This window comes from Drosophila guanche, unplaced genomic scaffold (genome assembly GCF_900245975.1).
Source record: "Drosophila guanche unplaced genomic scaffold, DGUA_6, whole genome shotgun sequence".
NCBI lineage: Eukaryota > Metazoa > Arthropoda > Insecta > Diptera > Drosophilidae > Drosophila > Drosophila guanche.
Genome location: NW_022995750.1, coordinates 2867581 through 2892786, shown reverse-complemented (window position 1 = coordinate 2892786; position 25206 = coordinate 2867581). Strand labels below are relative to the sequence as shown.

General features: G+C 41.8%; 4 protein-coding genes across 18 annotated transcripts in view; 2 read left to right on the top strand and 2 right to left on the bottom strand.

Moving 5' to 3' along the window:
* Nucleotides 1–9432, bottom strand: part of LOC117586613 (serine/arginine repetitive matrix protein 1) — a 30033-nt gene extending 20601 nt beyond the window's left edge. For 3 of the 12 annotated variants that reach the window (XM_034276812.1, XM_034276806.1, XM_034276808.1), the window contains exons 1-2: nt 9273–9432; nt 8298–8717 (exon numbers count right to left, since the gene is read on the bottom strand). In XM_034276812.1, coding sequence (XP_034132703.1) covers nt 8298–8354 — 57 coding nt within the window. In that variant the 5' untranslated portion in view covers nt 8355–8717; nt 9273–9432. The remainder of the gene's footprint in view (nt 1–8297; nt 8718–9272) is intronic. The other 9 variants (XM_034276813.1, XM_034276814.1, XM_034276811.1 and 6 more) reach the window with 4 other exon arrangements.
* A 1145-nt stretch (nt 9433–10577) lies between these two features.
* Nucleotides 10578–12593, top strand: LOC117586614 (probable arginine--tRNA ligase, mitochondrial). The gene is made up of 4 exons (XM_034276819.1): nt 10578–10668; nt 10729–11893; nt 11956–12322; nt 12386–12593. Exons 1-4 carry the CDS (start codon nt 10636–10638, stop codon nt 12537–12539), a joined length of 1719 nt encoding a protein of 572 aa, XP_034132710.1. The 5' UTR covers nt 10578–10635; the 3' UTR covers nt 12540–12593.
* LOC117586616 (28S ribosomal protein S9, mitochondrial) lies at nt 12552–25109 on the bottom strand. Its single transcript, XM_034276820.1, has 7 exons — nt 24992–25109; nt 24686–24904; nt 24459–24632; nt 24311–24396; nt 23889–24249; nt 12773–12935; nt 12552–12712 (listed from the first exon to the last, which is right to left on the bottom strand). Exons 1-7 carry the CDS (start codon nt 25085–25087, stop codon nt 12621–12623), a joined length of 1191 nt encoding a protein of 396 aa, XP_034132711.1. The 5' UTR covers nt 25088–25109; the 3' UTR covers nt 12552–12620.
* On the top strand, nt 17434–23883 carry LOC117586612 (transient receptor potential channel pyrexia). 4 transcript variants are annotated; one of them, XM_034276802.1, is made up of 3 exons: nt 17434–17942; nt 20569–21937; nt 22002–23883. In XM_034276802.1, the coding sequence occupies exons 1-3, from the start codon at nt 17824–17826 to the stop codon at nt 23508–23510; spliced, it is 2997 nt and encodes a 998-aa protein (XP_034132693.1). In that variant the 5' UTR covers nt 17434–17823; the 3' UTR covers nt 23511–23883. The 4 variants fall into 4 exon arrangements, with proteins under 4 accessions (XP_034132693.1, XP_034132694.1, XP_034132696.1 ...); XM_034276803.1 differs by having other exon boundaries at nt 17437–17942; nt 20590–21937; XM_034276805.1 differs by lacking the exon at nt 17434–17942 and adding an exon at nt 19107–19602 and having other exon boundaries at nt 20590–21937.
* Nucleotides 25110–25206: the final 97 nt, after the last annotated feature.

Sequence of the window (25206 nt, the reverse complement as noted above, 5' to 3'; positions counted from 1 at the left end):
CCTCAAGGAAAATGCAGTCTGAGAGGGGGAAGCCATATTTAATTGCATTTTCCTGTCTGTCCCTGAGACAAACTTCAAATGTCTGCAGCCGACAGCAGCAGCAGCAACTTGAATGACGAGTTACTGAGTATCTGCGTATCTGTATCTGCATTCGCATCTGCATTTGCATCATCTGTGCACTGCTCTGCTCTGCTCCGCTAAGCGTTATTCAATGTTAAACAATTAAAATGAAATTCGATGCCATGCCTGCACCCGCCTTTCAGCTCTTAAAAATAAAAAGAAGCAAAAGGAAAAACTATTTTCCGCCGCTTGTGCGTGCTTCGAAGCGTTTTTTGTGTTTTTGTTTTCCTGTGGAGGCGATTACCGCACGAGTGCATCTTGTGTCTGTGTGTGCGGGTGAGTGATTCTTTCAGTGTATACCAGTATATATGTGTGTGTGTGTGTGTGTCTGTGAACTGCTGTGCTTAGTGCACTCATGTGAATAACGACGATGTCGACAAGGCGACATTGCCATCGATGGCACGCGATTAGTTTACGACTTTGTAAGGTGCCCCAATACCCTGCCATGAGGTTGAGGGCAGCAGATGGGAATTTAATTGGGAAGAAGTTTCACAGGAAGAAGGAAGATCACAAATTGGAGTCCATCCAATGGACTTTTCGTTTCCTTAAAAAGAGTTTATAATTTTTTTGGTGAAAGCTGTAACCATATGGCAGCTCATCATGAGGTTCTATAACTCTCTTAATTCCCTTAAATTTCAGCTAACCCACAAAATAGGGCATTGCTAAGTCGTTACAAATCCACCAAATGCACTTTGCTTCCACATCGATTGGTAGCGCCGCCTTTGGAGTCTGTAGCTATCGATGACTTTAATAGAAGACACTGCATTGGACAGCTCATCAAAAGAGTATTAAGACACTCTTCTGCTGACAAGTTTAAAACTAAAAATAGTGTACAACAAATTCGTTTTCAGACCACTGAAAATTTACTTGGATTCTTACTATTTTTGGTGGCTTTTCTCTACTATTTGGGCGGCGTCTTTCCTGTTGGGTGGTCCTTCCTTTGGTGGTATCTTTATCAAGCCGCTGAATCTGCTGGCAATTTACAATTCCTCGGGGCAGCAATCAAAATGCATTCCCCAGGAAAATCTCCACTTATATAAGGACACCATAAACTTGCGTCAGCAAAAGGAAAGGAAAGCAAATGCCCAAAAAATAAACCAAAATATGACGTCAACTTCATCCACTCTTAAGCATCCTCCTTCCACCCGAATGTTTAGTCATCTGCTGCGCATTCTTTTACATTTCCACCAAACAAAGTCGTCATTATGCGATTTTCTCCAACCCAACAGAAAGGAAAACTTTTCGCAGTTTTCAGCGCATTAGGATTATTCTCAGGCTTTGTTCCTCCTTTTGAAACGGAAGTTGGCGCCATAAAATCATAAGCAAAACCAGGAAAAAAGGAAAGAAAAAGCGGAAAAATTATGACTTAAATGCAGATTTTGTTTGTTTTGTTCTTTAGGTGTTTCGTTTCTGGCAGATTGGTATGTGAATGTGCCTCAATTTGGGGCATGGGTGAACTAATTTGATTAATGTAATTGACAATTACAGTTTGAGTTTGTTGGCCAAGCCATAAATTACATCACGTCTTACGTCAATGAACTTCCCGGCAATGAATTCTCTTTAATTCTATGGGTTTCTTTTTCATATAAGCTGAATTCTTATAGCTGAAACTTATATTCAATGCAATCCACACTTTGTTTTCCCTGGCTTTGCCTTTGTGGTGTCTATGAAGGAAGTGGGCAATCGGAAGCGTTTATTTGGCGGTGATTTAGAGGAAGAAGATTGTAGCATAAAACACAAAGGCAGACAATGAGTAATATATGCACTTATGCAATTTTATTTTGGCAACTTATATATTGAAATAAGTAATAAACTTTAAAACCGCTAAAAATAGGAGCTAAATAATATGGAAAACACATAAAATATATTAAGAAGTATAGAAACTTAAATACTTAAAGCATAACAATCAATGGCTAGGGATATATTCTATTTTAAAATTGATATTTATGCAAATCTGCAGTCCATGGAATATACAAATGTTGCCGCCAGTGCACTTCTCCTTAGTTTTTATAAAAGGTCAAAAGAATTTGACAGAGGTCGAATCTCTGGGATTATGTTTTTCTCTTGTCATTTACGATTGGATGGTGCATTGCGCAATCAGCGGAAACTTCAGCAGAACCAGTACTCCGTACTGAGTTGAACTTCGGATAACCTTCCACCGCGAGAGTTGGCTTATCCCTCAATGATGGCTGGCAATTGAAAACAACATGGGATGAACGAGTACGATGGTTGAATACCATTAAGACAATGCAGCATAAAATGGCACTGCAGCATACAGAATAGGAATACGAATAGGTATATAAGTATGTACATATGTATATATTTCTCCCTTCTTGCATGGCTGTGTGCAAATAATTGTCTATTGTGTGCGCTTATTTCCCTTCTTCTTATTTTCCTATTTGTGCAGTGTATTTTCATTTTAGCTGCATATCAAATTGCAGCCAAGACTGAAGGCTGTGGCACAACAATTGTTGTGGCAAATGATCGTAATGCAGCATGGCATTGGGAGGTAAATAATATGAAATTATAGCCAGCCAGCGAATGACAAATTGCCAGACACAAGAAGACATTTTCACAAAGCATTTTCTCTGCAGACTAGATGTAGCTTTTTCTAGGATAAATACTTGCCTTTTATTTTGGAATTTCTTAACTTTTATTGAGATGACAGCAACATTCCTTAGGTTCAGCTGACTCTTGCATTTTTTATACTCAAATTCCTTATGTTAAGCCAACTTCCAGTTGACTCTTCTCTCGGGTTGTTCTGACATCATTCCCAATACTTTGCGAGTCTGCACATCCATATTCGCAGCCAATTGGCAATGGATTCTCTTGACTTTGCCAAGACCCGAAAGCTAACACATTACTTATAAGCAAATAAGGTCAAAATGAGGGGAAGAACATCTACGGGAACCCCACATCTAACCCCTGTCCCCTTCATGGCCACTTAAATATTTTACGCTTTTGTATTGTTGAGTAAAAGTTTTTTGCCCCACCATCGTTTTTGTGCCTTCTGTTGAACGCATAAAAAATGCATACGCACACGGTTTCCTCATATCGTTTATATAATGGGATATCCACACACATACACACAAACTTATATACAGCACATTTTTAGGTTTTTATGTTAAATAAAAGAAAAGCGCAGCAAGAGGCAGTCACCAAGCACTCTAAGCGGAAAGCTGAAAGCTGAAAGCGTTCAACATTTAACTTTTTATGCAAAAGAGTGCATACTTTTTTGTGTGTTTTTTTGTGTTGCCCAAAGGTTGAACAAGTGGGCGTGTGAGGCTGCTGTCAAGGATTTCAAAAAAGAAAGAACATCTGGATTATAAGACTCGTATAAATATGCAGATTTTTGCAGAAAGGTAGAAAGAAGAGATTCAACAATTTATGGCAGATTTAGAAGTGAATTTATTCAGGGAGTTTAATCTTTAATGGGTGGTCTTGAGTCAAGTAATTAGAGCTAAGTGAACAGGAATTCGTTGTAGGAATTATTTTATAGAAAAATGTTCATACTACTCGATTAAATTGCAGCGAAATGATTACAGTTTTAAACTCTATTAAACATAGTCAATCCGGATTATTTTCCCATCATTTGTATTGTTTTAATTAACCCTGATTAAGTCAGTAAATCAATGTCATTAGTGTCATAAACTATTGAAATTGACACTTTTGTCATTACCTGTAAAAAAATATTTATGTAGCATCCTAGTGATTGCTGATTTTCATGCTATTTTAATTTATGATTTTCTCCATTTCTGATATCATATTACACAGTCTGGGAGCAGCCATTACACTTCCATAAACATCACCATTAGAGATTCCTTTTAGAGCTCTCCTTGACGCCTAGAATATCCCCCAAATCCGTCCAATGAAATTACTATCAACGTCAACAGCCGCATGCAACTTGGTCGCCAGCCAAGAGCCCAAACACTTTTGTGGGGAGAGGAGAGCGAGCACCCGAGGACTGCGTCACGGCAGAGCGAGGGCAGCCCCAATGCATAAAGCACCTGGCGGGCTGGCAGTCAGGCAGGGGGCCTGGCGACTGGCCCTGTAATCCATTCACTTGCGAAGAGGAAATTATTATAATTGCATTAGTTCCAAAGGCAGAAAATTGAAATTGAAAAACGTTAGACGATGTCGGGCATGGCCGGATGCTGATGGATGGGCAGATGGAAAGATTGGATGAGTGCTCACTGTACAGACGGCCAGATGGAAGGGTTGTGCCCCCAAGTTGACGTAATATCCCCTGGCTGAGGCGTGTCCTGGTTCCATATGGAACCAGTCACACGGTTAATGCTTTCTTTTTTCCTTAAAAATTAATCAAAAATAATATAATCTCTGGTAATTCTTTTTTTTCTCCGGAAGGAGAGATGTTCTTAGTAGGATTAATCAGCTAAGAAGGAAATCATTAGCAAATTGCTTATAATTGGCATTAGATACTCATTAGGTATACAACACGAGGCACCAGGCTTCAGAGGCATCAGCTCTGTCCCTGCGCTTTAATGAGAAAAGTTCTGTTTTATGTGTGTGTTCTCTGTACTCTTTATAATCGCCTAACATTGATGGGGCACGACTTGATAGACATTTCGTGCCTGTTCCGACGTTCGTGCGCAGTATTTTTAATGGTTGTCGATAGAGAAAATCAATACGGAAAATTATTCTTCTGATTAACACGGAATATGCCAGTCAACACCCAGCAGGAATAATGTCCTAATACTCAGTTCGGAAGTCAGAGTCAAGGATCAATGGCCCATGAAAGCAAATTTGATCAATGAAAAGCCAATTGAACGTAAAATACCCTCCCACAAAAGAAACATTTTTAAAGAGCCATAGAAATATTTGCTCTAAAATTCCGAAAAATGTAAACAGCCACAAAAAAAGGAAAAACAAAAATATACAAAAACCTCCGGGAAATGTAAAATTGTTATATGCCCTCCGCATGCGATGCTCTGATTTGCGTTGAAAATATGCAAATATCAAAATGAGTGAGTGACTGACGGAGGAGGAAACCTGAAAATACAATCGAAAGAGCCGGAAAAGCGAACACTGAGATGGAGTGGGGGGAAAACTCTCGTGCGACATGTGTTTCAGCATTTCAACTGTCAGGAGAAGGTTATATAAAGTGCAGGGCAAAAACGTTTGCCATTAGCTGGCACAAAAGTTAAACTCTCTCACAAATGTTTGCACTTTTGAGGTGACCTTACAGGAGTGTAGTTTACATTTTTGATTTCGCACCAAGCGCACCACCGAAAATGATGACCTCAAGTAATTAGAAAAGTTTTGTGCTCCACCGACAGTCTGCTCCATGGAGATTGCTGCACACAAAATGAACTTTTTACTCCTGCCAAATCCTCTAGGATTCAGCTTTCAATTTGCCTTTGATATTCCTCCCAACTTGCCGTTTGGTGTGGATTATGCTGCCTTCTTTAGATGCATTGAAGGGGTGACTGGTCTGGGACTTGCACACTTTGGAGAGACAATTGAAATGCCAAGTTTTTCATTATGAATTCTTTGAGGAAATGCAAAACTCCAGCGGAAAGCTTAAAAAGCAATCGCCTTTGAATAGGAAAATTGTTTGATTAGTTTTTTGTTGCAATTTGGAACTTTATTTAACCTTATCCATATTCTTGGAGACTATTTGGTATAAGAAGGATTCCTGATTCAATCTATTATATTTCTGTTTATTCTTCAATCCATCCATGCTCCCTCTTTAAATTCTTCGATCCATTTTAGTTTATTCTATTTATTTCAATTCGTAAGTGCACTTCAATCTATTCTGTTGTATTCCATTTTTTTATATTCTATTCTGACATCCTTTATTTATTTTCAAATCTAATTTCCTTTTCGAATTTGCAACCATAAAAATACCTAATAGAAACACTTCTCCCACACTTCTCCCACACAAAATGACAACACGTACAAAAATGTGTCCAAAAAATTAAAAAAAAGAAAGAGCAATGAATTTGGTAAGCATTCAAAGTGGAAAGTGGAAACTGTCAGAAAGGACGACTCATCCTCCTGCTTATCCCCACAGTTTCCTGCTCCCATAAGATAAGACGAGGAACAAAAGACAGAAGCAGCAGCAGCCACAGACAATGCTGCCATGGCAACCTCCAACAAGTGCGGATGTGGCTTCGGCTGTGACTGGAGGACTGTAGGAGTGGCGATAAACCCAGCATAAAGTACGAGTAAGTGAAACTACTTATGCAGGAGCAAGCCGGTTCAGCACAACCCTAGTCCTGGGGCCGACGCCCAGCTGACTGCAGGAGCCAGAAGGAGCCAACATATGTGTGCGGGCGAATCGATAGGCGTGTGACTGACGACTGGCTGGCGACACATAGCCGGCACTTGTTGTTGTTGCTGCGACCCAAAAAAAAAGGAGGAGTCCGGTGGTGGGTGATTGGCTGGATGGACGGTTGGTTGGCAGGGTGGTTGGGTGGCAAGGTGTTGCAATAAAAACTTTTGACTTCTGCCCTGGCGCTGATGTAATACCGCAAGACGATTTTCCTTCCCTGCTGTACGTCATATGGTCGAACAAGCGGCTAAAAAAAAAACAAAAAGCAGCAAGAACTTTGAATAAAACGCCGGCTGAAAAGGTGCTCTCTGGGAGATTTTACTCTCTTTTTCTAGAGTTTCTTACTCTCATTCTCCACCTCTCTTTCCCCTAATTTCTGCTTTCGTTTCTCCCTGCCTTTCACTCTCTCACTGTCGCTCTCTCTCCGTTGCACATGCGCGCAATACAATTTGTGTAAAGTTTTTACTTGAAATTAGCCAGCGAATTGCATTTGGCTCCCCGTCTTTTATCTATGGAGTCCCCCTTTCCTCTGACATGTTGATGAATCAGCTGTTCTGCACAGCCATTGGAATGGCCTTAGTGGAACCTTCTTCCAAAGAGAGTGAGTGTCTGTCCATGCCATTCCATTGAGTGAGTGTTCCAGTGAGTGGCGACATTCATTTCGGTGTCGGTGTCGGTGTCTCGGGCCTGCTGCCGGTGGCTCCCTATAGACCAGGGCACCGTGGCACCCCGGCCGGCCACAGCTGGCTAGGTACCCGTGCCCCCGGCCACCGTGTGGGCACCGCTGTCTGTGCCACAAGCCATATGCTATTGATTTTCTGGTGGGCTCCTCTGCCTGCCTTTTTGGCCATTTTTCTTTGCCTTGGGTCTTCTGTTGGCCCGTGTTTCTCGGCTTACTTCGCGTTTTGCTGACGCGCTCGGTGTCGGCCGTAATGTCAGTTAATTTATTTTCAAGCCAGAGAATATTTTTGTTATTTACTTTATGTCTTCATAGTCGCACAACTAAACATACACCTATGTATATATTCTTTTTGGTCTACTTTTTGGTTTGGAGTTGAGTTGTGGCTGCAAAAGTAAGTACAAATAATGTTGCATGACTCTCTGGCTTTGGCTTTGGGGCTGAATGTAATGACACTCCAAGGATTGTAAGGTGATATTGATCAAAGTTATGAAAGAACTGCTAGAAATGTGACCAAAGGGAAATCAAAAGAGATGGATGATGGAACAAAATGGGAAAATAGAAGAGGTGTAAGGAGATTAAAAGTCCATTTCTACGAATCTTCGATGCAGCAAAAATAATTAATCACTTTATGCGACGCTTTAGAATTTAATTAGAAACACCGACAATCATTTTGTTGAATTATGAAAGTCATTATTTACGATTAATTTCACTAATGCTCTGGAAAATATATTTGTAACCTCACACAAAAAAACCCCTTCCCACAAAACGTGGTATAAAATATTCATATATTTTTCGACCGAAATCAAAAATGCACCCTAATCCCACAATTCTTTTTAGTCGAGTCATAACTCAGTCGAGCCCGGCTTCGAGTCACCCCATTTCCGAGGCACTGCATCCGCCATCCCTCACCCACAAACATCCCCATTCCCATTCACTTGTCGCCTGCAAGATTGCAATAAAAATCCATTACAAACGTACACTCTCCAACAAAAGACAGACACAACTGTCGACGATAAATCAAAAGGAAAGGGCTGTGACAATATAAATGCAAATGTTCGCAGCCTCTAAAGTGGGCTAAGAGGCTAGCAGAACGAAACGAAACGAGACCCTTAAAAACAGTCAGACAAATATGGCTTTCAATAGATTATAAAAAAGATAGGACTGGGGGTTAGGTAGGGGTATATGGGGAATACTACTCACCTTGTCGACCGGCATTGATGGGCACGCTCTGCACAGATTCCAGAATGAGCCAATCATAGGGAAATGCTTTTGATGTTGTACCAGAAAATACAAATTAAATTCAACACGCGCACGTAGGCTTATGTATATTCTTCCTTCTTAAAATTTAAGTTTACTTATTTTATTGCTTTTTTTTTGTGTTTTCCTTTTGGGAGCAACAACCAGGGACACACACAGGGAATCACACGCGCTTTCAGTTCGCTTCCGTTTCCACTCTATCTCTCTATATGTATATCTCTCTCTCTCTCTCTCTATGTCTATACCTCTCTTACTCTCTCACTGTCTCTCTCACTCTCTATACGCACACGCACCTGGATAATGCGTAGCGAAGAAAGTGCGTTTGTATTATTGTCATAGGCCGAAAAGTGTATGAGATTTTGCCTGTTTTTTAAAAAAAGTAGAAAAAGGAAGTGAGGAAAGGCATTGCATACCAGCAGGCGCCAGCCAACGGTACTTCTGTATTTTTTACCGTTCCACTGATGATCTCATGCACAAACACGCACACACACACCCCAGGCGCAGAATTTCTTCGAAAATTTTGATAGAAGCCCACTGAATATCCTAGTAATTAGCAAATTAAAGGATTATAGCCAATGTGGAAAAACATTTTTATATCCTATAAAAATCCCATAGACTCGACACCCTCCCCTACCCTACCCCACCGCTAACTCGTTCGTTCGTTCGTTGTATTGCTTTTATTTTTATGCTCTGGCAAATCGATATCTATTTTTCATGACAGCCCTGTGGTATGCAATACTTTCATTTGCCGCCTCGCATTTCGACTGCAATTTTGCGATAATCTCTTGGTTTTTCTTTTCCTCGGATATGGCCACTGGAGCGAGACTTTTTGTGGTTTACTTTACCCAGCGTCTTGAAGGGGGTCTACTGGGCATACAACAACAACAACATATATTAGAGGTTCACAAGAAAACACACTTTTTCAATTTGAATTGAGTTTTGCACTGCTGCTGCTTGTGGACTCTGCTGCTGCTGCCTGCTATGCTTTTCCTTTGGTTATTCTTGGGATTTCTGTTGAGGGGTTTTTTTTCACCGAAAAAACGTTGGTCACTCGACGACGGTACGAACACGAATGAGTCCCCAGCATGAACGTTGTTGAAGCACCCCAGCGCGTCGGCGTTGGAGTTGACGCAGGGCTTGGAAGTTCTCCGTCTCTCTGTCGTGAAAATCCGGTGGATTGCGGGGTGGCTTCCCGCTTTATGGAAATTTTGATTGGAAATGGGAGAGAAAACATATGTTTGCAGGGCCGTCGCAGTGCCCAGTTCAATTTGTTTCCATTTCTCAGCAGAAGCAGCCAAAAGTGGCGAGAATTAAGACATTTTAAATAATTAAACTTTTACTCAACCTGGTAAATTTGTTTAAACATCGATACAAATTATTTGTATCGTATTCCAGCCATCTGGCAGCCCCATATCAGCAAGTCCTGGAAACGAGCCTTTTAAGCTTTAACCTTATTTTGCAAACAATCTAATAAAGATAAGTACTGAAAATTAGCCAACCTTGTGGAGAATTGAATGATTAATTGTATAAAATTATAGTTTTAGCGCGGAGATTCCTAACTAGCTAGTAATATCAAACAGAAGATCAAAGTCGAGGAAAATTATTTACGATTACGTTATTTGTAAGTGTGAACGTATATTATTTTTGGTATATTTGAAACGAACTTTATCTTTTCGAATTTTCTAATTGGTTAAAAGTTGACTTGACCAATAAAATTGAGAGAGTATATACAAATAAAAAGAACGAAATCAAATCAAAGAAACCGGTGATCAGTTAGATGATAATGATGATTTTTTCATCATTATCCGGTGTTCCTTACCAAAGGATAGGAGTAATTCCAATGTATAAGCCAATTTCTAGACTCAATTATTATGTAAAGATAGAAGAACTTCCCAATGCGCGCTGTTTTTCAAATTGTTCAATGTTTTCAGTTAATATACATGTCTCTCTTTAAATAATTTACATACATTTACATACTGAAGACAAAGCTCCCCTGGTTCCATCAGGGGTGATTTTAATAAAAAATTCAATTACAAACTTGTAAAATATAGGGTCATAAAGTATACAATCCAATCAAAGAAGTAGATAAAAATGAGCCATATGTATTCTTCAAACAGATTAAATTATTGTTTTAGTGTTCAAAGTCTTTGCAAGCTAGTAAAATCAAATAGAACATCAAACTCGAGGAATATAATTTTAGATTTTGGTATATTTTATCGATAGTTCCGCTGGAAACCATCCAAATCGTTGCAGCGATTACATACCAAAAATAAAAAATTAAATGAATCGGATTCGTCGAGCTATTTCTGATCAGGTAAGCTTTCAAAACCCTTAAACTTCATTGTGTTAACTCTCCCAAGACTCCTTCCTGTAGCTGCCGCAGCTGAAGAACATTTACCATGCCTTGGAAGTGCCCCTCAAGAATCAGCAGCTGCAAAATGCCCGGCTGCCGACTCTGGAATGGACTGTGCCGGCTGCCGTTGCACAACAGGAACAGGAGCTGCTGGACTCCCTGAGGAGTCATACCTTCGATGCGACGTACATAGAGAAAGTGCGTTTGGTGCCCAGTGCTGGACGCAGTGCCGCCAAAGTAGAGTTTCAGCTGCAGCCGCAGGCATTTGTGGAACAGCTTCTGCGGAAAAGGCAGCCGGAGGCATTGCCGCTTTCGCCAGCTGACGAGCATGTGGTTGTGGAGTACAGTTCCCCCAACATTGCCAAGCCCTTCCATGTGGGCCACCTGCGCTCCACGATTATTGGCAATGTGCTTGCCAATCTCCACCAGCATTTGGGCTACCGCACCACGCGCCTCAATTACCTCGGGGACTGGGGCACACAATTTGGTCTCCTGGCCCTGGGTGTTCAGCTGAACAATGTGAGCGATAAAGATATGCAGAGAGCACCCATTGAGACGCTATATAGATCCTATGTTGCGGCCAATAGAGCGGCTGAGGAGAACCCAGAGATTGCACAACGAGCGAGAGACCTCTTCACTGCTCTGGAGGCAGGAACAGACGACGCTATGGCCCAGCAATGGCAGCAGTATCGAAAGTATACCATTGAGGAACTGTCGGGTGTCTACAATCGACTGGGCGTCCACTTTGACAGCTACGAATGGGAGTCGGAGTATTCGCAACAGCAAATCAGCGATGTGCTGCAGAAGCTACGCTCTGCTGGGATTCTTCAGCGCGAGCTGGATGGCCGCGAAATTGTGGTGGTGGATGATCGACGCATTCCCGTAATCAAGAGCGATGGCTCCACATTGTATCTGGCAAGGGATATTGCTGCGCTCCTAGAGCGTCACTCCCGTTTGCAGTTCTCCCGCATCCTCTACGTGGTGGACAATGGCCAGGCGGATCATTTCAATGCCTTGTTTAAGACAACGGCTGCCTTGAACAAGCGACTGAGTCTGGAGCAGCTGCAGCATGTGAAATTCGGCCGCATTCATGGTATGAGCACGCGCCAGGGCAAGGCTATATTTCTGAGGGATGTCCTAGACGAGGCACGCGACGTGATGAGAGAGAAGCGTAATCAAACTCCTAGTATGTCGATCCATACCATCTATACTTTGTTAATAGCTCATTATTTATAATCTCCATTTTAGCCACCAGAGCGAATAGCTCTCTGGACGATGAAGATGTCTGTGATAGCCTGGGTGTTTCGGCTGTCCTGGTGAATGTCCTCAAGCAGCGACGGCAGCGCGATCATGAATTCAGCTGGCAGCAGGCACTCCAAGTCAATGGAGATACGGGCATTAAACTGCAGTACACACACTGCCGCCTGCATAGCCTTTTGGAGAACTTCAAAGATGTAGAACTGGAGGACACTGTACCCGATTGGCAGCATTACAGCCGGGAGCCAGTGGATGCCTTGGATTTGCTCTATGAGCTGGCCCGTTTTGAGCAATGCATTTGGCAATCCAAGGAGCAATTAGAGGCGTGTGTTCTGGTCAATTATTTGTTTGGTTTGTGGTGCGAATCTCAAGAATTCCAGTTGTCTAGAAACTTGTAATCCTTACTCTGAATATCCTCTAGCAATGCCACAAGTCGTGCCCTGAAACGTTTACCTGTGAAGCTGGAGAGCTGCCCGCTGAAGCAATCACAGCGTTTGCTGCTCTTCCAAGCCGCAAAGCGGACGCTGCAGAAGGGAATGCAGCTGCTGGGCCTCAGGCCGCTCGACCAAATGTAGAGAAAGACTATCTTTAACATAGTTTTATATTTATTAAACATTTTTAAACTGAAATGCAACGTGAGATATGTGCGCCCCCCCTTAGCGCTTCTTCCACGTGTACTTTCGACGTGCTCCTTCCTGTCCGAACTTCTTGCGCTCGCGCCGGCGATAGTCACGTGTCAGCAGACCGACTGTAACATAAATGGCAACAATTAGCGGCAAATATATAGAGCTAAAGAAAAGGCACTTACCCAAACGCATTGACTCAATCATCTCTTGATCAACGAAGCTGCGCAAACACATGGCAATGCCCCAGCGTATGGCACCCGACTGACCGGATGGACCGCCGCCTTCGACATTGGCCTCCACATCGACTTTGCCCAGCAATTCGCTGTAGTTCAGCGGGAATAGCAGCTGCAAAAGACCACAAGAACATCAAAATTAGAGGAAAACGCGAAAAATTCAAACATTGGGCCACCGTTAGATGTCAAGTTCAGATGTCACCCCCGAGGCATCCATTGTACAGAGAATAGAGATAGATCTATATAATAGTTATTGTATTCACCAGAATGTGAATGCGAATGCGATTGCGGTAGCACTTCCTGTACAACAATAGCTAATGGCCAAATCGCTAGCCAAATTAAATGTCTGTTAGCCGCACAGCCACTAAACTGCAACAAATTGTTGCATGTTCGCCCTTGGGGCGGTTCGTCGGGTACGGCTAGTGTGAACTGTGCGATCTCTCTCTAACAGCAGGTGTGAGGCAAATTATAAGTGCATTAGGCAGAGGTCTGGCGATAATTGCAGAGCCGCAGGCCAGACTCAGCAGCACGCGCTGCCCCCTCCCACAATTCATTTGTTAACAGTACGGGGGAAATATAGAACAAGTGTATCCCATAGAACACAAAAGCAATTTTAATTGTGTAACTCTAAATGAAGTAATTGTTTTTAAAACAAAAATTTCTTAAATAAAACCTTAGAAAGGAGTAAAGAATATTTAAGGTCTTTGAAGTAAATGAGAATCAGTTTAGAAGGAAAAATAACAGACGAAGGAGCAGAAATGGCGCTCCTTTGACTATTATAAAGAATTCTCTTGAACAGATCCTGGGTTCAGCCATAAGAAAAGGGATCATTTTATGGATTCTAAGTGTACAGTATGTAATTGTACAGTAATTAATTGCTAATAGAAAAAACTGTTGCCCAAACGACAATAGCAACCAAATGAATGAATGAATCTCATTCGGAATTCATTCCAAAGAACTCCCCCAATCAGCTGCTAAATTCTGGGAATATAGAATATATTCATACAATTAATTACACACATATTTGTTGCATATTAAACACCCAAAAAAAACACACTGTGACGCCAGTTTCAAAGTTCACATAATCCAACAGAACAGATCACAACAAATCGTAATTCAAATTCTGAATTTGGTTTTCAGGTCGTCTGATCTGTCGATCCGATTGCGTGGGAAATAAAGTCCAAGCCCCCCTCGGGGGCACATTGGTCCACGGCACACAGACAATAAACGTTATGATTAAAAAACAATAAACAATAAAAACCTCAACAATCGAACTGGGGAACAGGCAATTTTTTAACTCTTTCTTTTTTGGTAAACCAAATTGACAAACGACAATCAATCAAATCAAAAGATTTTCGAGATGAGAGCGGACAAATTTGTGATTTGTTTAAGCAAATTGCTGGATAGATGACTTCACGCTACAGCGAGAAACATTAAAAGGCTTTAGGATCGCGAACAAGATTTTTAAATTAATGTACACACACAATTAACGACAGAGACAAAATGCGATAAAAATAGCAACCAATTTGCAGAAAATGTGACGAAGCACACGAGAGATAAAAACTGGTTTATAATCCCCTGTATTTAAGGGGTTCCCGCCACACTAAATCAGAACCATTTGCACAGGAATAATTGGGGGTGTTTGGCGGTTATTAATTCCCTATTTCTTTGGGCTTTTTCTTTAAATAACTTAAGGGCCACTTGCCTAAGGTCTTCTCCCAGAAATTTCTACTAGAACACTCTATATCTTTCTCAAGATTATCTATGTAGGGGTGTAAATTCTATAGACAACCCGGCTTTTCGATGCCCACTTCAAGAATATTCGCGGGTACCTTTTATTATGATTTAAATGAATTTTATAGTTTGACACATCCAACGAAGATGTGATCATAGTAAGTACAACAACGACGGCATCTTCGTGGGCTATCGTCGTCGTACAACTGTAAAAGACTGTCGGATTGTGTATAGTATATATACTAAGTGTACTGTATCTACATCTTCATTGACGCGTCTCTCGGGCGCTTAGTTTTGGACACAGACCGGAGACAAACGGAGAGCAGAATATCATTTTGGCGCAGTTCTTTTTATCAGTCGATTCTACGTCGTTGAGCGTCCGCGTCTTAAGTGTCGGAAAACTATCCATAAAAAAAGGAATAAAATGTCGGGTGGATTAATACAGCCACGGCACTGGGCCTGTCATTAAAAGCAGAATTAAAAGACTTGATTAAATGCAAAGTGAAGTTTTATGCCTTAAATATCAAAGAAACAGGACTCTACGATAAATGCAGGAAAATTCTAGAAGGTTTTCCTGAAACAGTACTCTGAAAAAGAGATGAAAGAAAGATCTAATAAAAATACAAATACAAGTTTAAAGATTATGAATCAATAGATCTGTGTTCTACAGAAACCCTTATTCAGTTTTCTTAGCTTTAATAATAAAATTCAATCTGAAATATCTGCACAAATAAAACGCTCGTTAGATCTGCGATAATACAACGAACGATTTAAGAAAAATCTCTGTCAAATGGAAAGCTCCCGCTCATGAATAACAATTGAGATTTGTTTACTACGTTTGTTATCCTTTAATTGGTGCACTATGGCACAGAAATTCAATTGGCAGCTGCATGCACATGACAGATAGATCTAGTAGTGCTTCTATATTCTATGCACTATATCTCTTCATATGTATAGTTGAGGGCGGGCAATGGGGGCATGCGATTCAGGTTCAAGGGCATTATGAAAGCAACGCAACAAATAAAAACTTAACTCGGGCCAATGCGTTTGCTCGTAATGCCTCCCCACCCACCCCCTGGACCCACCCATTGTGTCCACAAAAGAAAAAGTAAGAAAAAGAAACTCAAATTGATTTCAATTATAATTGAATCAACGCTCGAGCGATAAGAAATACACGAGAAAGTAAGCGAACCGACGAGTACAAGTACAATCGTCCGGCTTTCCGTCGTCCGTCGTCCGTCGATGGCGTCGCAGTTTTCCCAAAATGGCCGTCGCCAACAGCAACAGCAAAATGGCGCTTCCGGGCCATCCGTCGATCAGCAATTAAAATCAACAACAAAAGCGTGCCGCCGTTCCGTTCCGTTCTGTTCCACTCTCCGGTAATCGTTTGCTCTATTTAAAGAATACCAGAGAATAGGTTTTGCCTTTTGCCAGTGCGAAAAATTCATCAAAAATTTATTAATTGCTTTTGCAACGAAAAACTGTAATCACACGGGGGCGTTATTCAAACCAATATTTATTTGTGATGTTAGCGACTTTTGGACTTGACTCGACTCGACTCCCCCCCGCCTGAAAGCCACAGAGACGGACGATAACCAACAGACCACAGCAGATCAGATCAGATCTCCACTATGGAGCTCCGAAAACTGGTTTCTCAACTACGCACAGAATTTGATTAATTTGCTCGCATAATTTAGCGCCCAGTCTCCGGTCTTTTGGTATGTTTTAGCCTTGTTTATCACCAGATTTGTCTAATAAGTCAGCAACAATTTTTACGCAAAGAAAGTTTTTCATTCGCGTTTTGTCGCCAGGCAAACAATCTCTTTATTTTTGTTGTATTGTTTATACGACTTTTGTTTATGTTTTTGCAAACAGGTTCGAAAGATTCCCAGAAATTCTTGTGGGGTAATACGATGCCAGAAGTAAAATCCATTAAATGGAACCTAAACAAGCTTGACGCTTCGTTGGGTAATTGAATTTGAGATTTCAGACAACAATTAACTCGACCTGGGCATTCGTTATATAAATAATGGGGGGAAAAACGAGCTGTGAAAAATATTTTTCTTTATCTCTTTTTCTTCTTTCCAGCAGAATAAATGTAAAAATAGTTTTTAGGAGACAATATATATTAAAAGATGAAAATAACTGAACGATAAATACAATTATCTAACAACGAGATAAGAAAAAGAAAAGATTAAGATAATAAACACAAAAAAACAAACAGGAAATAAGAGAAAGATTAAAACAAAAGATTAAAAACCAATAGTATTCAAATTTAAAGAAGGTACTAAGAAGCTCCTTAAAATATATAGAAAACACTTTAGAAACCTCTTATTAAATAGTCTCTTTATACTGAAGCGCTCCTGAACTCCCTTTAGGAATTTGCCAATTTGAGTGAGAATGAATAAGTCTGTAAACTTTGCCTCTCTCAAGTTGACATAAATTGTAAATAATCTGAACACACAAAATCAAGCAAAAAAGTAAGCAAACAAAGTACATGGCTGGGGTCCAGAGAGGGGCTTATATTACTAGAAAAGGGTAGAGAGACATCACCCCTTTTACGAGTACCGGTAGCACTTGAAGTTAAATCTACCCAGATTGTCTGGCTATCACTGTGATTATGATGATGATGCCATGATGATGCTGGTGGGCACTTGGACCTAGGCTTATCAAAGGCTGCGTCAAATGGCAGGCGCTTAGATAACAGACCAACAGTCCCACGAGTGGAGTGGAGTGCCGCATTCAACGCAAATCAGAGCCAAAAACTCTGGGCAGAGTCCACAGGCACAGACTCTTAGTTCTCACAGTCGAAAATAAACCCAAAGAAGCCTCTTTATTTGTGCGGATATTTAGAAGAAAGTAAACCTGAAAGATCTTTGTCATTCAGTTGGGATTCGAAGCTCTGCGGGAGCGATCATTGGGGGGGGGAACAAAAACCAATCTATAAACTTTCCATCTAAACTATCTTTTGCAGAGACAAAATCCAGCATGAGAATTGGGCTATAAATTAACCAACTTCTCTCCGTTTTCTGTGTGTATGTGTCAGTGATATTGGAAAGTAACATTGCCCGTTTATTTATTGGCAATTTACAACACGCTGACAACGGTCTTAGCTAAAGTGCATTGTGCATTGAATTCCGTTGAGTATTTTAGCGCATTTTTGCGCGTTTTGATTCACCAACAAAAAGCAAACGACGGATACAAAGACAGAGACAACGACAACGAGAAGCAACCATCGTCTGGCCATCGTCATCGTCGTCGACACCATGGAGAATCTTGGCTATAAGGAGGGCAGTACGAAACCCCGTCGCATGACACGTTCGATCAGTGTCGTTACCAAGACCGAAGTGGAACAGCCGCTCAATGAGAATAATGCAAATAACCGGTAAGTGCCACCAATTCGAAAATAAAGTTAAAGCCAGCTTCTGTCTCTGCCTCTGCCTCTGCTTCAGACTCTCACTCTGTTGCAGTTTACACTGAAAGTTTACATCTCTTATGTGTAAGACTCCGCAAAAGCTAATAGCATTATAAAATATGAAAATGTGTTCGCCAAACCCCGAACAAAAAAGACACGGAAGCATTTTAATGATTTATGTGACAAATGAATGAATTACTATCAAAAATAAAGTTAAAATACAGCAACCAGATGGTTTCATAATTCTATACAGATATGTATGTATGCATACAAAACAATCCTCTGTCCAGAGAACAACAACCTTTTTTTGTCGGTTGTTTGTGGAAATTTTCACGTGCAAAAATTACATTAGATAATTATTTGAATTACTTCACAAGCCAGCAGTCGAGTTAATTATTAACGAATTATCATTGAATAGCAAATGGAAATAGAAGTACCATAAATAATCTAAATGAAAAAAAGTTAATTTAATTTAAATTAAAGGAGTAGAGATGAAACTTCACATATTTGGAACATAGTTTAATCAAGGTTAAAAGTTTTTTTTCTCTTTAAAGTCAAGTCAGTTTTCCTTACCAATTATTTGGCATTGTTCCCCTTATTTTTTACAAGATTTCACTCACATATTTAATATTATTCACTTTTTGAAGTGCAACTATTTATAACGATCTTCTTCAAAGAAAAAAGAAAGAAATTAAAGGTTTTATGTTTGCAATTTTGTTGAGCAAAATTCCATCAAATCTCAAAGCTTTCTAGAGGTCAATAACACAACACAAATCTTTAAAGCTCAGAATATCTTAAAATATTTTTATTTTGATTTTTTCTCTACAAAAACTAGTTTTCCTCAAAGGATCTTTAGGCAATCTTCCATCTCCGTACAAAGAAAACACCCAAGCACCAACACCTTCCAAATATCAACTCTTAAAAGCCCAAAAAGATTTCCACACCCACTCAAAAAACACAAATAATTCACAGATGATTTTTGGCCATCTCTCTCTCACTCTCCCTCTTATAGGGTTATCTCTCTCTCTGTACCAGATCTCTCCGCGATTCTCTCTGTAGTTTACCTCTCTTTCAATCTCGATTGACGACTTAACCACAACGGCTTATGGTTTTTCATCAAGCGCTCAGTTCGGGCAGTCGGCAGTCGGTTTTGGAACAACAATGCAGGCGGACGCGTTTGTGGCTTGACTGAAAATTCAGACGAAATAAGGCAAATCGAAAAACGCGTTCGTAGTGATTATAAAACCAACAATAAAAAAACACACACAAAAAAGTAGTAAAATAGAAAAGCTGTAGAATAGAAAGAAGGCAACAACAAAACGGAAGTGAAAAATTCGCGTTTTTTCACACAACATTTTTGCATTTTCCGCCCGTTAGAGATGATCACAATTGTATAATCACCACAAAAGGCTTCCATTGTAAGCCACTTGTCCCGTTCCGTTTCGTTCGACTGCAACCAACACCGCCCTCCCCCACCCACCCCTGTCCAATCCGATCCGATCCGGTCCGGTCCGTAGTCCGTATGGCATTCGGCGGTGCTTTGTCTCCCATGTATTTTGGAAATGAAATTAGATATTGAAAATAGCTCATTGGCGAATTGGCATCATCCGTGGATATGGCTGCAAACGGTGTACGTATTTTCAATGTGAGATAAAAATACAAAGAGGGTGAGAGAGTGAACGAGAGAGAGAGTTAAGTGATCAACAAAGAAAAGTCAGGGATTCCCTTACCCACCCAAAAGTTATACAACAAGTGCATGGACAAGGTCTAAAATTATGCAAAAAAAAAATATCAGCCATAAACGAAATCAGCTTTTGGTCTTGGACTTCGCCAGAGATCACAGCCGGCACTCGGACAATAAATCAACGTAAACCAAATAAAAATATTGACAACTTTGCATAACTCCGAAAGCGAGAAAAACAAAATAAAATTATTTCAAATTATTCATGCTCTCGGTAGATGCCAGAGTCAACCAACAAAACAGAGACTCGAACTTTAGTGCTGCTCAGTGCCATTTACAAACAATGAAAAACAGATTTACAAGTCCATAAAAATAGCAGAGATGAAAGCCAGACGACAGCTGCGACTTTATCTAATGATCCAAGTTTTAATTTAAAGTGAATGAATCATTAACCATTACGGGAGCCTCGTAATGGTAGAACTTATGTTTTTATCAGGGCTAAAGACAAAACAGATGGTTGTAAACAGATGGGGAACAAAAATAAGTCAAGGATGATTAACAATTTGGAAAATAATAGTAGAACTTTTTCGATTTAATGGTGACAGAGAAAAGAATATGAAAAAGATTTGACAAAGATCTTTTTGGGTTCAATGTATTTCGTGTCTATTCCTAAGAGTTGTTTCAAACCACTTTAAAAATGCTCAAAACAAACCAACTTTATTCGTTTTCCTAAGATAATCTTTATAGTAAACCAAAGGCATGTTTGGAATAAGTAAAATAAACTTTAGCTTAAATTTCTTTAGACCCCAAACCCACTTAAATGTTTTCTTTAATTACCTAAACGTGTGTGTGTTTGTTAAACTAATTAAATTTCCGAATTCCAAACAATTCAAAACTATCTTTCACTAATCATAGAAAAACATCTCTTCAACATAGCTTCAAATCGATTCCACCCAACCTGATGGTGCGATGGCGGAATAACAACACTGACGCCATGATCGAAGCTCAGTATCCGACAGCTGGAGAATTCGAATACATGGAGTGTGGACCGTCACCGCCGGCGGAGAGCGCACCGTCAATGTACGACAGCTTCGAGGAGCCCACCAGCGAGCTGAGCGTTCAGATCTGCAATGATACGCTTCGCCTAAGTCTCATCGATCAGATGAAGAGTGCCACCGGGCGAGTGCGTTTATTTGAGGACATTGAGCAGGGAAATGTCGTGGCCGAGAGCACGAAGACGCACTTTGAGTCTGCCTCGAAGTTGGAGAAGAATCTCTGCTATTTGTGGGCTGCGTTCCTCAAGCGCTGGGACCTCATCGAGGGCCTGATGGAGGTGGGCGCTGATCTGCACTTTTGTGATCAGAATGGCATCTCCTCCATGCATTTGGCGGCATTCAGCGGATGCCTTGCCACACTGGGATTGCTCGTCTCCAAGGGAATGAATGTGAATCTGCAGTCCAAGTGCTATACCCCACTACACTGTGCCGCCTTTGGCAATGCCGCTGAGGCCGCCAAGTTCCTAATCAACAATGGGGCCGACATTACCAAGGACACCAATAAGCCCAACTGCGAGGAGAGTCTCCTGCACTGTGCCGTGCGTTCGAATGCTCTCGAGTGTCTGCAGATCTTCATCAGCGAGGGAGCCGACGTGAACTCCCTCAAACCAAATGGGACAAATGCTATCCATTTGGCCGCCGATCTGGGCAACATGCAGTGCCTCGAGGCCCTGCTCAATGCCCCCAATGCGGATGCGAATGTAAGGATCTGCATTCGCGAGAAGGAGTCCACTGCCCTACATCTCGCTGCGGATGAGGGCAATGTGGAGTGTGTGGACCTGCTGCTGTCCAAGGGCGCGGATGCCAAGCTAAAGAACCATCGAGGCTTCACCCCGCTCCATCTGGCGGCACGAACTTCGAGTCTGGAGTGTGTGGAGTCGCTGCTGAGAAACGGGAATGCCGATGCCAATGCCGAGGACTTTGACCATCGCACGCCGCTCCATGCGGCGGTGGGAAAGTCCGAGAATGCCTACGACATCATGGAGACGCTCATCCAGTGGGGTGCTAATGTCAATCACAAAGATATATATGGCTTTACGGCTCTCCATTTGGCAGCGCTCGATGGCCTTGTGCAGTGTGTGGAGATGCTGATATTCCATGGGGCAGATGTTACCACCAAATCGAAGAAGGGCACATCCGCATTGAATGTGATCACACGGAAGACACCCTCATCGGTGGCCATGATTCGACAGAAGCTGGATGCAGCCATCACGCTGCATCATTCACAGGTGAGTGGCGGCTTTAACCTTTAGATTGAAAGATTTGTGAACTCTCTTATCATCCCTGTTTTAGGATCCCGTCAATCGTGAGGTGGAGCTGGAGCTGGACTTTCGCCAATTGCTGCAGCATTGTCATCCCCGTGAGATAAGCTATCTGAATACCTTTGTGGATGAGGGCCAAAAGGAGATACTAGAGCATCCCCTCTGCTCCTCTTTTCTGTACATCAAATGGGGAAAAATACGAAAATACTACATTGGACGCCTTATCTTCTGCTTCAGCTTTGTGCTCTTCCTAACGCTCTACGTCCTGACTGCCCTCGCCCACAACTGCTACAATGGCAGCAAGGATGACAATACGACCATTCAGGCCCAGGAACTATGCCAAAAGCAGTCCATCCTTGGGGATATGCTGCGAAACAATCCGTTTGTGATGGAAATGCAATGGTGGGTGTTGGTGGCCATCACCATTGTGGAGATATTTCGAAAGGTTTATGGCATCACGGGCTACTCTTCGTTTCGACATTATGTGACACAAGTGGAGAACATAATGGAGTGGTTTGTGATTACCAGCGTCTTTGTCATCTCCTATATCTACACGAACAAGACGTACACCTTTCAAAATCACATTGGCGCCTTTGCCGTGCTCTTGGGCTGGACAAATCTCATGCTGATGATCGGACAGCTGCCAGTGTTTGATGTCTATGTGGCCATGTATACCAAGGTACAGGGGGAGTTTGCGAAGCTCTTTATGGCCTACTCCTGCATGCTGATTGGCTTTACCATAAGCTTTTGTGTGATCTTTCCCTCGTCATCGTCGTTTGCCAATCCATTTATGGGCTTCATTTCGGTGCTGGTCATGATGATTGGCGAACAGGATTTGTCGCTACTAATCAACGATCCCGATGGCAAAGATCCACCCTTTCTGCTGGAGGTCAGCGCACAGATCACCTTTGTGCTGTTTCTGCTCTTTGTCACCATCATCCTGATGAATCTCCTTGTCGGTATTGCTGTGCATGATATACAGGGTCTCAAAAAGACGGCGGGACTCTCAAAGCTGGTGCGACAGACGAAGCTCATTAGCTACATCGAATCTGCGCTGTTTAACGGGTATCTGCCCACCTGGTTGAGGAATCTGCTGCACTACACGGCCTTGGTATCGCCACAGGCCTATCGCGTGGTCTTGTGCGTCAAACCGTTGAATCCCAGTGAGAAGCGCCTGCCCAGGGACATTCTAATGAAGGCCTATGAGGTAGGCAAGATGCGAAAACAATTCGGACACACCATCTCCTCGAAGAACCCCGCGGAGAACTATCTGTCCTACAAGAACAAGTACAACAACAGCACGAGTAATGGCTGCGCCTCAACGGGCTATGTGCTGGCCGGCGATCCCGATCCAGACGCGGGACAATTCACAACGCTAACGACCAAAATCGATGAGAATGCCGACAGGATTGAGTTTCTCACGCAGGAGATACAGGAACTAAAGCAGGCCCTCATATCGCAGCAACAGCAGGCGAGCAAAGTGATCGATAAGCTGCTGATTGTCATTTCCAACCAACAAAAGCAGAATTTGCGCAAATAGTTGCTAAAAGCATTTAGTAAAATCATCCGAAAATATGTTTAGAATTGAAGAGTTAGATGTTCCCTCCTATAGTTTAAGTGTGTTTGAGCAACCCCAGAAGATTGTTGATATTACCATAGAGGAATTTTTTGATATTTGAAGCGCCTGGCGTTCTGTATTCTATACTATATATATACCACACCCCATATACTACTATTATATATATACAACACTATCTGTAATCTAGAGTTTAGATGTAGTAGAGGAGGCGAGCAGTTTTGATTTGTGGCTGGTTTTAGGCTGTGTCTTTTGTTGTTTCGAAGCAGAATCGTTTAAATCATAATTTATAATCTTAAATAAAACCATATGATATGTATATCTATTGTTACATCCACTCACCTGTTCCCTGCTGTTTTCATCCTCAAAGTACGAGATATCCTGCCCATTGATGGTGATCTTGCCAGTGCCGGGCATTCGCACGGTGACATCAGCACGCGCCGTTTTCCGCAGACACTCATAGGTGGTGATGTACTGACGTCCCTGCTCGTCGATCTTTGGCTTAGGGACCTCAAGTTGCTTGGACTGATCCATCAGTGGCTTCAAGTAGCGCTCAATAAATGCCTTGCTCTTGTATGAGTAAGGGGAGGCAATCAAACGATCCATGGTGTTGGAAAAGTTCGTGAATTCAATGTCCGCAATGCTCTCCACCAACAGCTTCTCTAGTTGATCTTTGGGTAGAACCTGGAAGCCAGCGATTTCTCTGGCAAATAAAAGAAATATCTCATTATAAAACTCTTATGTAATGAGCTCGTGACACCTACAGCTTTTGGTTTTCATCGGGCTTGATGCCACGACGCAGCATGCGTTCCTCCAGTTCGTACAATTTGTTGGTCTCCTCCACAACTTCCTGGAATTTCAGAACATAAATTTGAACTCTCTTTTAATGAACATCAAATTCTATGAACTCACATGCAGAAGCTGGAAGAAATTTGGTTTTCCCGTGTAGAACATGCTATGAAATGGCCTGCCCGTCTCATCGAACTCTGCTGCCTTTCGCGCGGGAAAAACTTCCTCTGGTGTCTTCATGGCGGGCCTTGCTTTTGGATCGTACAACCCAGAGGGAAACAGATACGAGATGGCTTCCTGCAAGTCTTAATTCGTTAGTATCATACTATAACCATTAGAAACCCACTCACATTGATGTCTTCCTGGGTAAAGGTCTCGGCATCGGCACCCATCATATTGGCCAAGTGCCGCTTGCCGATTTGGAACTCCAGGTGCTGCGTTTTCATGAACTCGTCGTGCTCGGTGGCACGTGTCAGATAGGCCTTCATGGCTTTGCTGACCTTTTGCTTCTGGATAGCAGCCGGTGTGGCGTGGACAGTCACTTCTGTGGCAAATGAAGCCGCCGCCACCTGGAAAGGTTATGCAAACGTTTGCCATTATTGAAACAGTCGAATTGAGCTATTGGCAATCTCTGCTTCTGGAGTAGATCTACTTACCGCTTGTCCTGCAGGCATGGCCGTTGGCTTGCATGCATTTTGCAGCAGATTTCTATTAGTTTTTACTAAATTTAAACCAAAAACACGCAGGGCCATCGTTTCCAGTGGGACTGCGGAATTATCGATAAAATATACCGAAAAATACCCTTTCATTTTCAAAAAATACTGTAAATATACCGTAATCGGCATGAGGAAGACAACAACAGCTGTTTGAG

Coding starts and splice junctions, on each gene's coding strand:
- LOC117586614 (XM_034276819.1), top strand. CDS start 10,636: ATGAATCGGATTCGTCGAGCTATTTCTGATCAG. Junction 11,894..11,955: donor GAAGCGTAATCAAACTCCTA/GTATGTCGATCC, acceptor TCTCCATTTTAG/CCACCAGAGCGAATAGCTCT. Junction 12,323..12,385: donor AATTATTTGTTTGGTTTGTG/GTGCGAATCTCA, acceptor AATATCCTCTAG/CAATGCCACAAGTCGTGCCC.
- LOC117586612 (XM_034276802.1), top strand. CDS start 17,824: ATGGAGAATCTTGGCTATAAGGAGGGCAGTACGAAACCCCGTCGCATG. Junction 17,943..20,568: donor GAGAATAATGCAAATAACCG/GTAAGTGCCACC, acceptor CACTAATCATAG/AAAAACATCTCTTCAACATA. Junction 21,938..22,001: donor TCACGCTGCATCATTCACAG/GTGAGTGGCGGC, acceptor TCCCTGTTTTAG/GATCCCGTCAATCGTGAGGT.
- LOC117586616 (XM_034276820.1), bottom strand. CDS start 25,087: ATGGCCCTGCGTGTTTTTGGTTTAAATTTAGTAAAAACTAATAGAAAT. Junction 24,250..24,310: donor CCCGATGAAAACCAAAAGCT/GTAGGTGTCACG, acceptor TTTATTTGCCAG/AGAAATCGCTGGCTTCCAGG. Junction 12,713..12,772: donor GATTGAGTCAATGCGTTTGG/GTAAGTGCCTTT, acceptor TTTATGTTACAG/TCGGTCTGCTGACACGTGAC.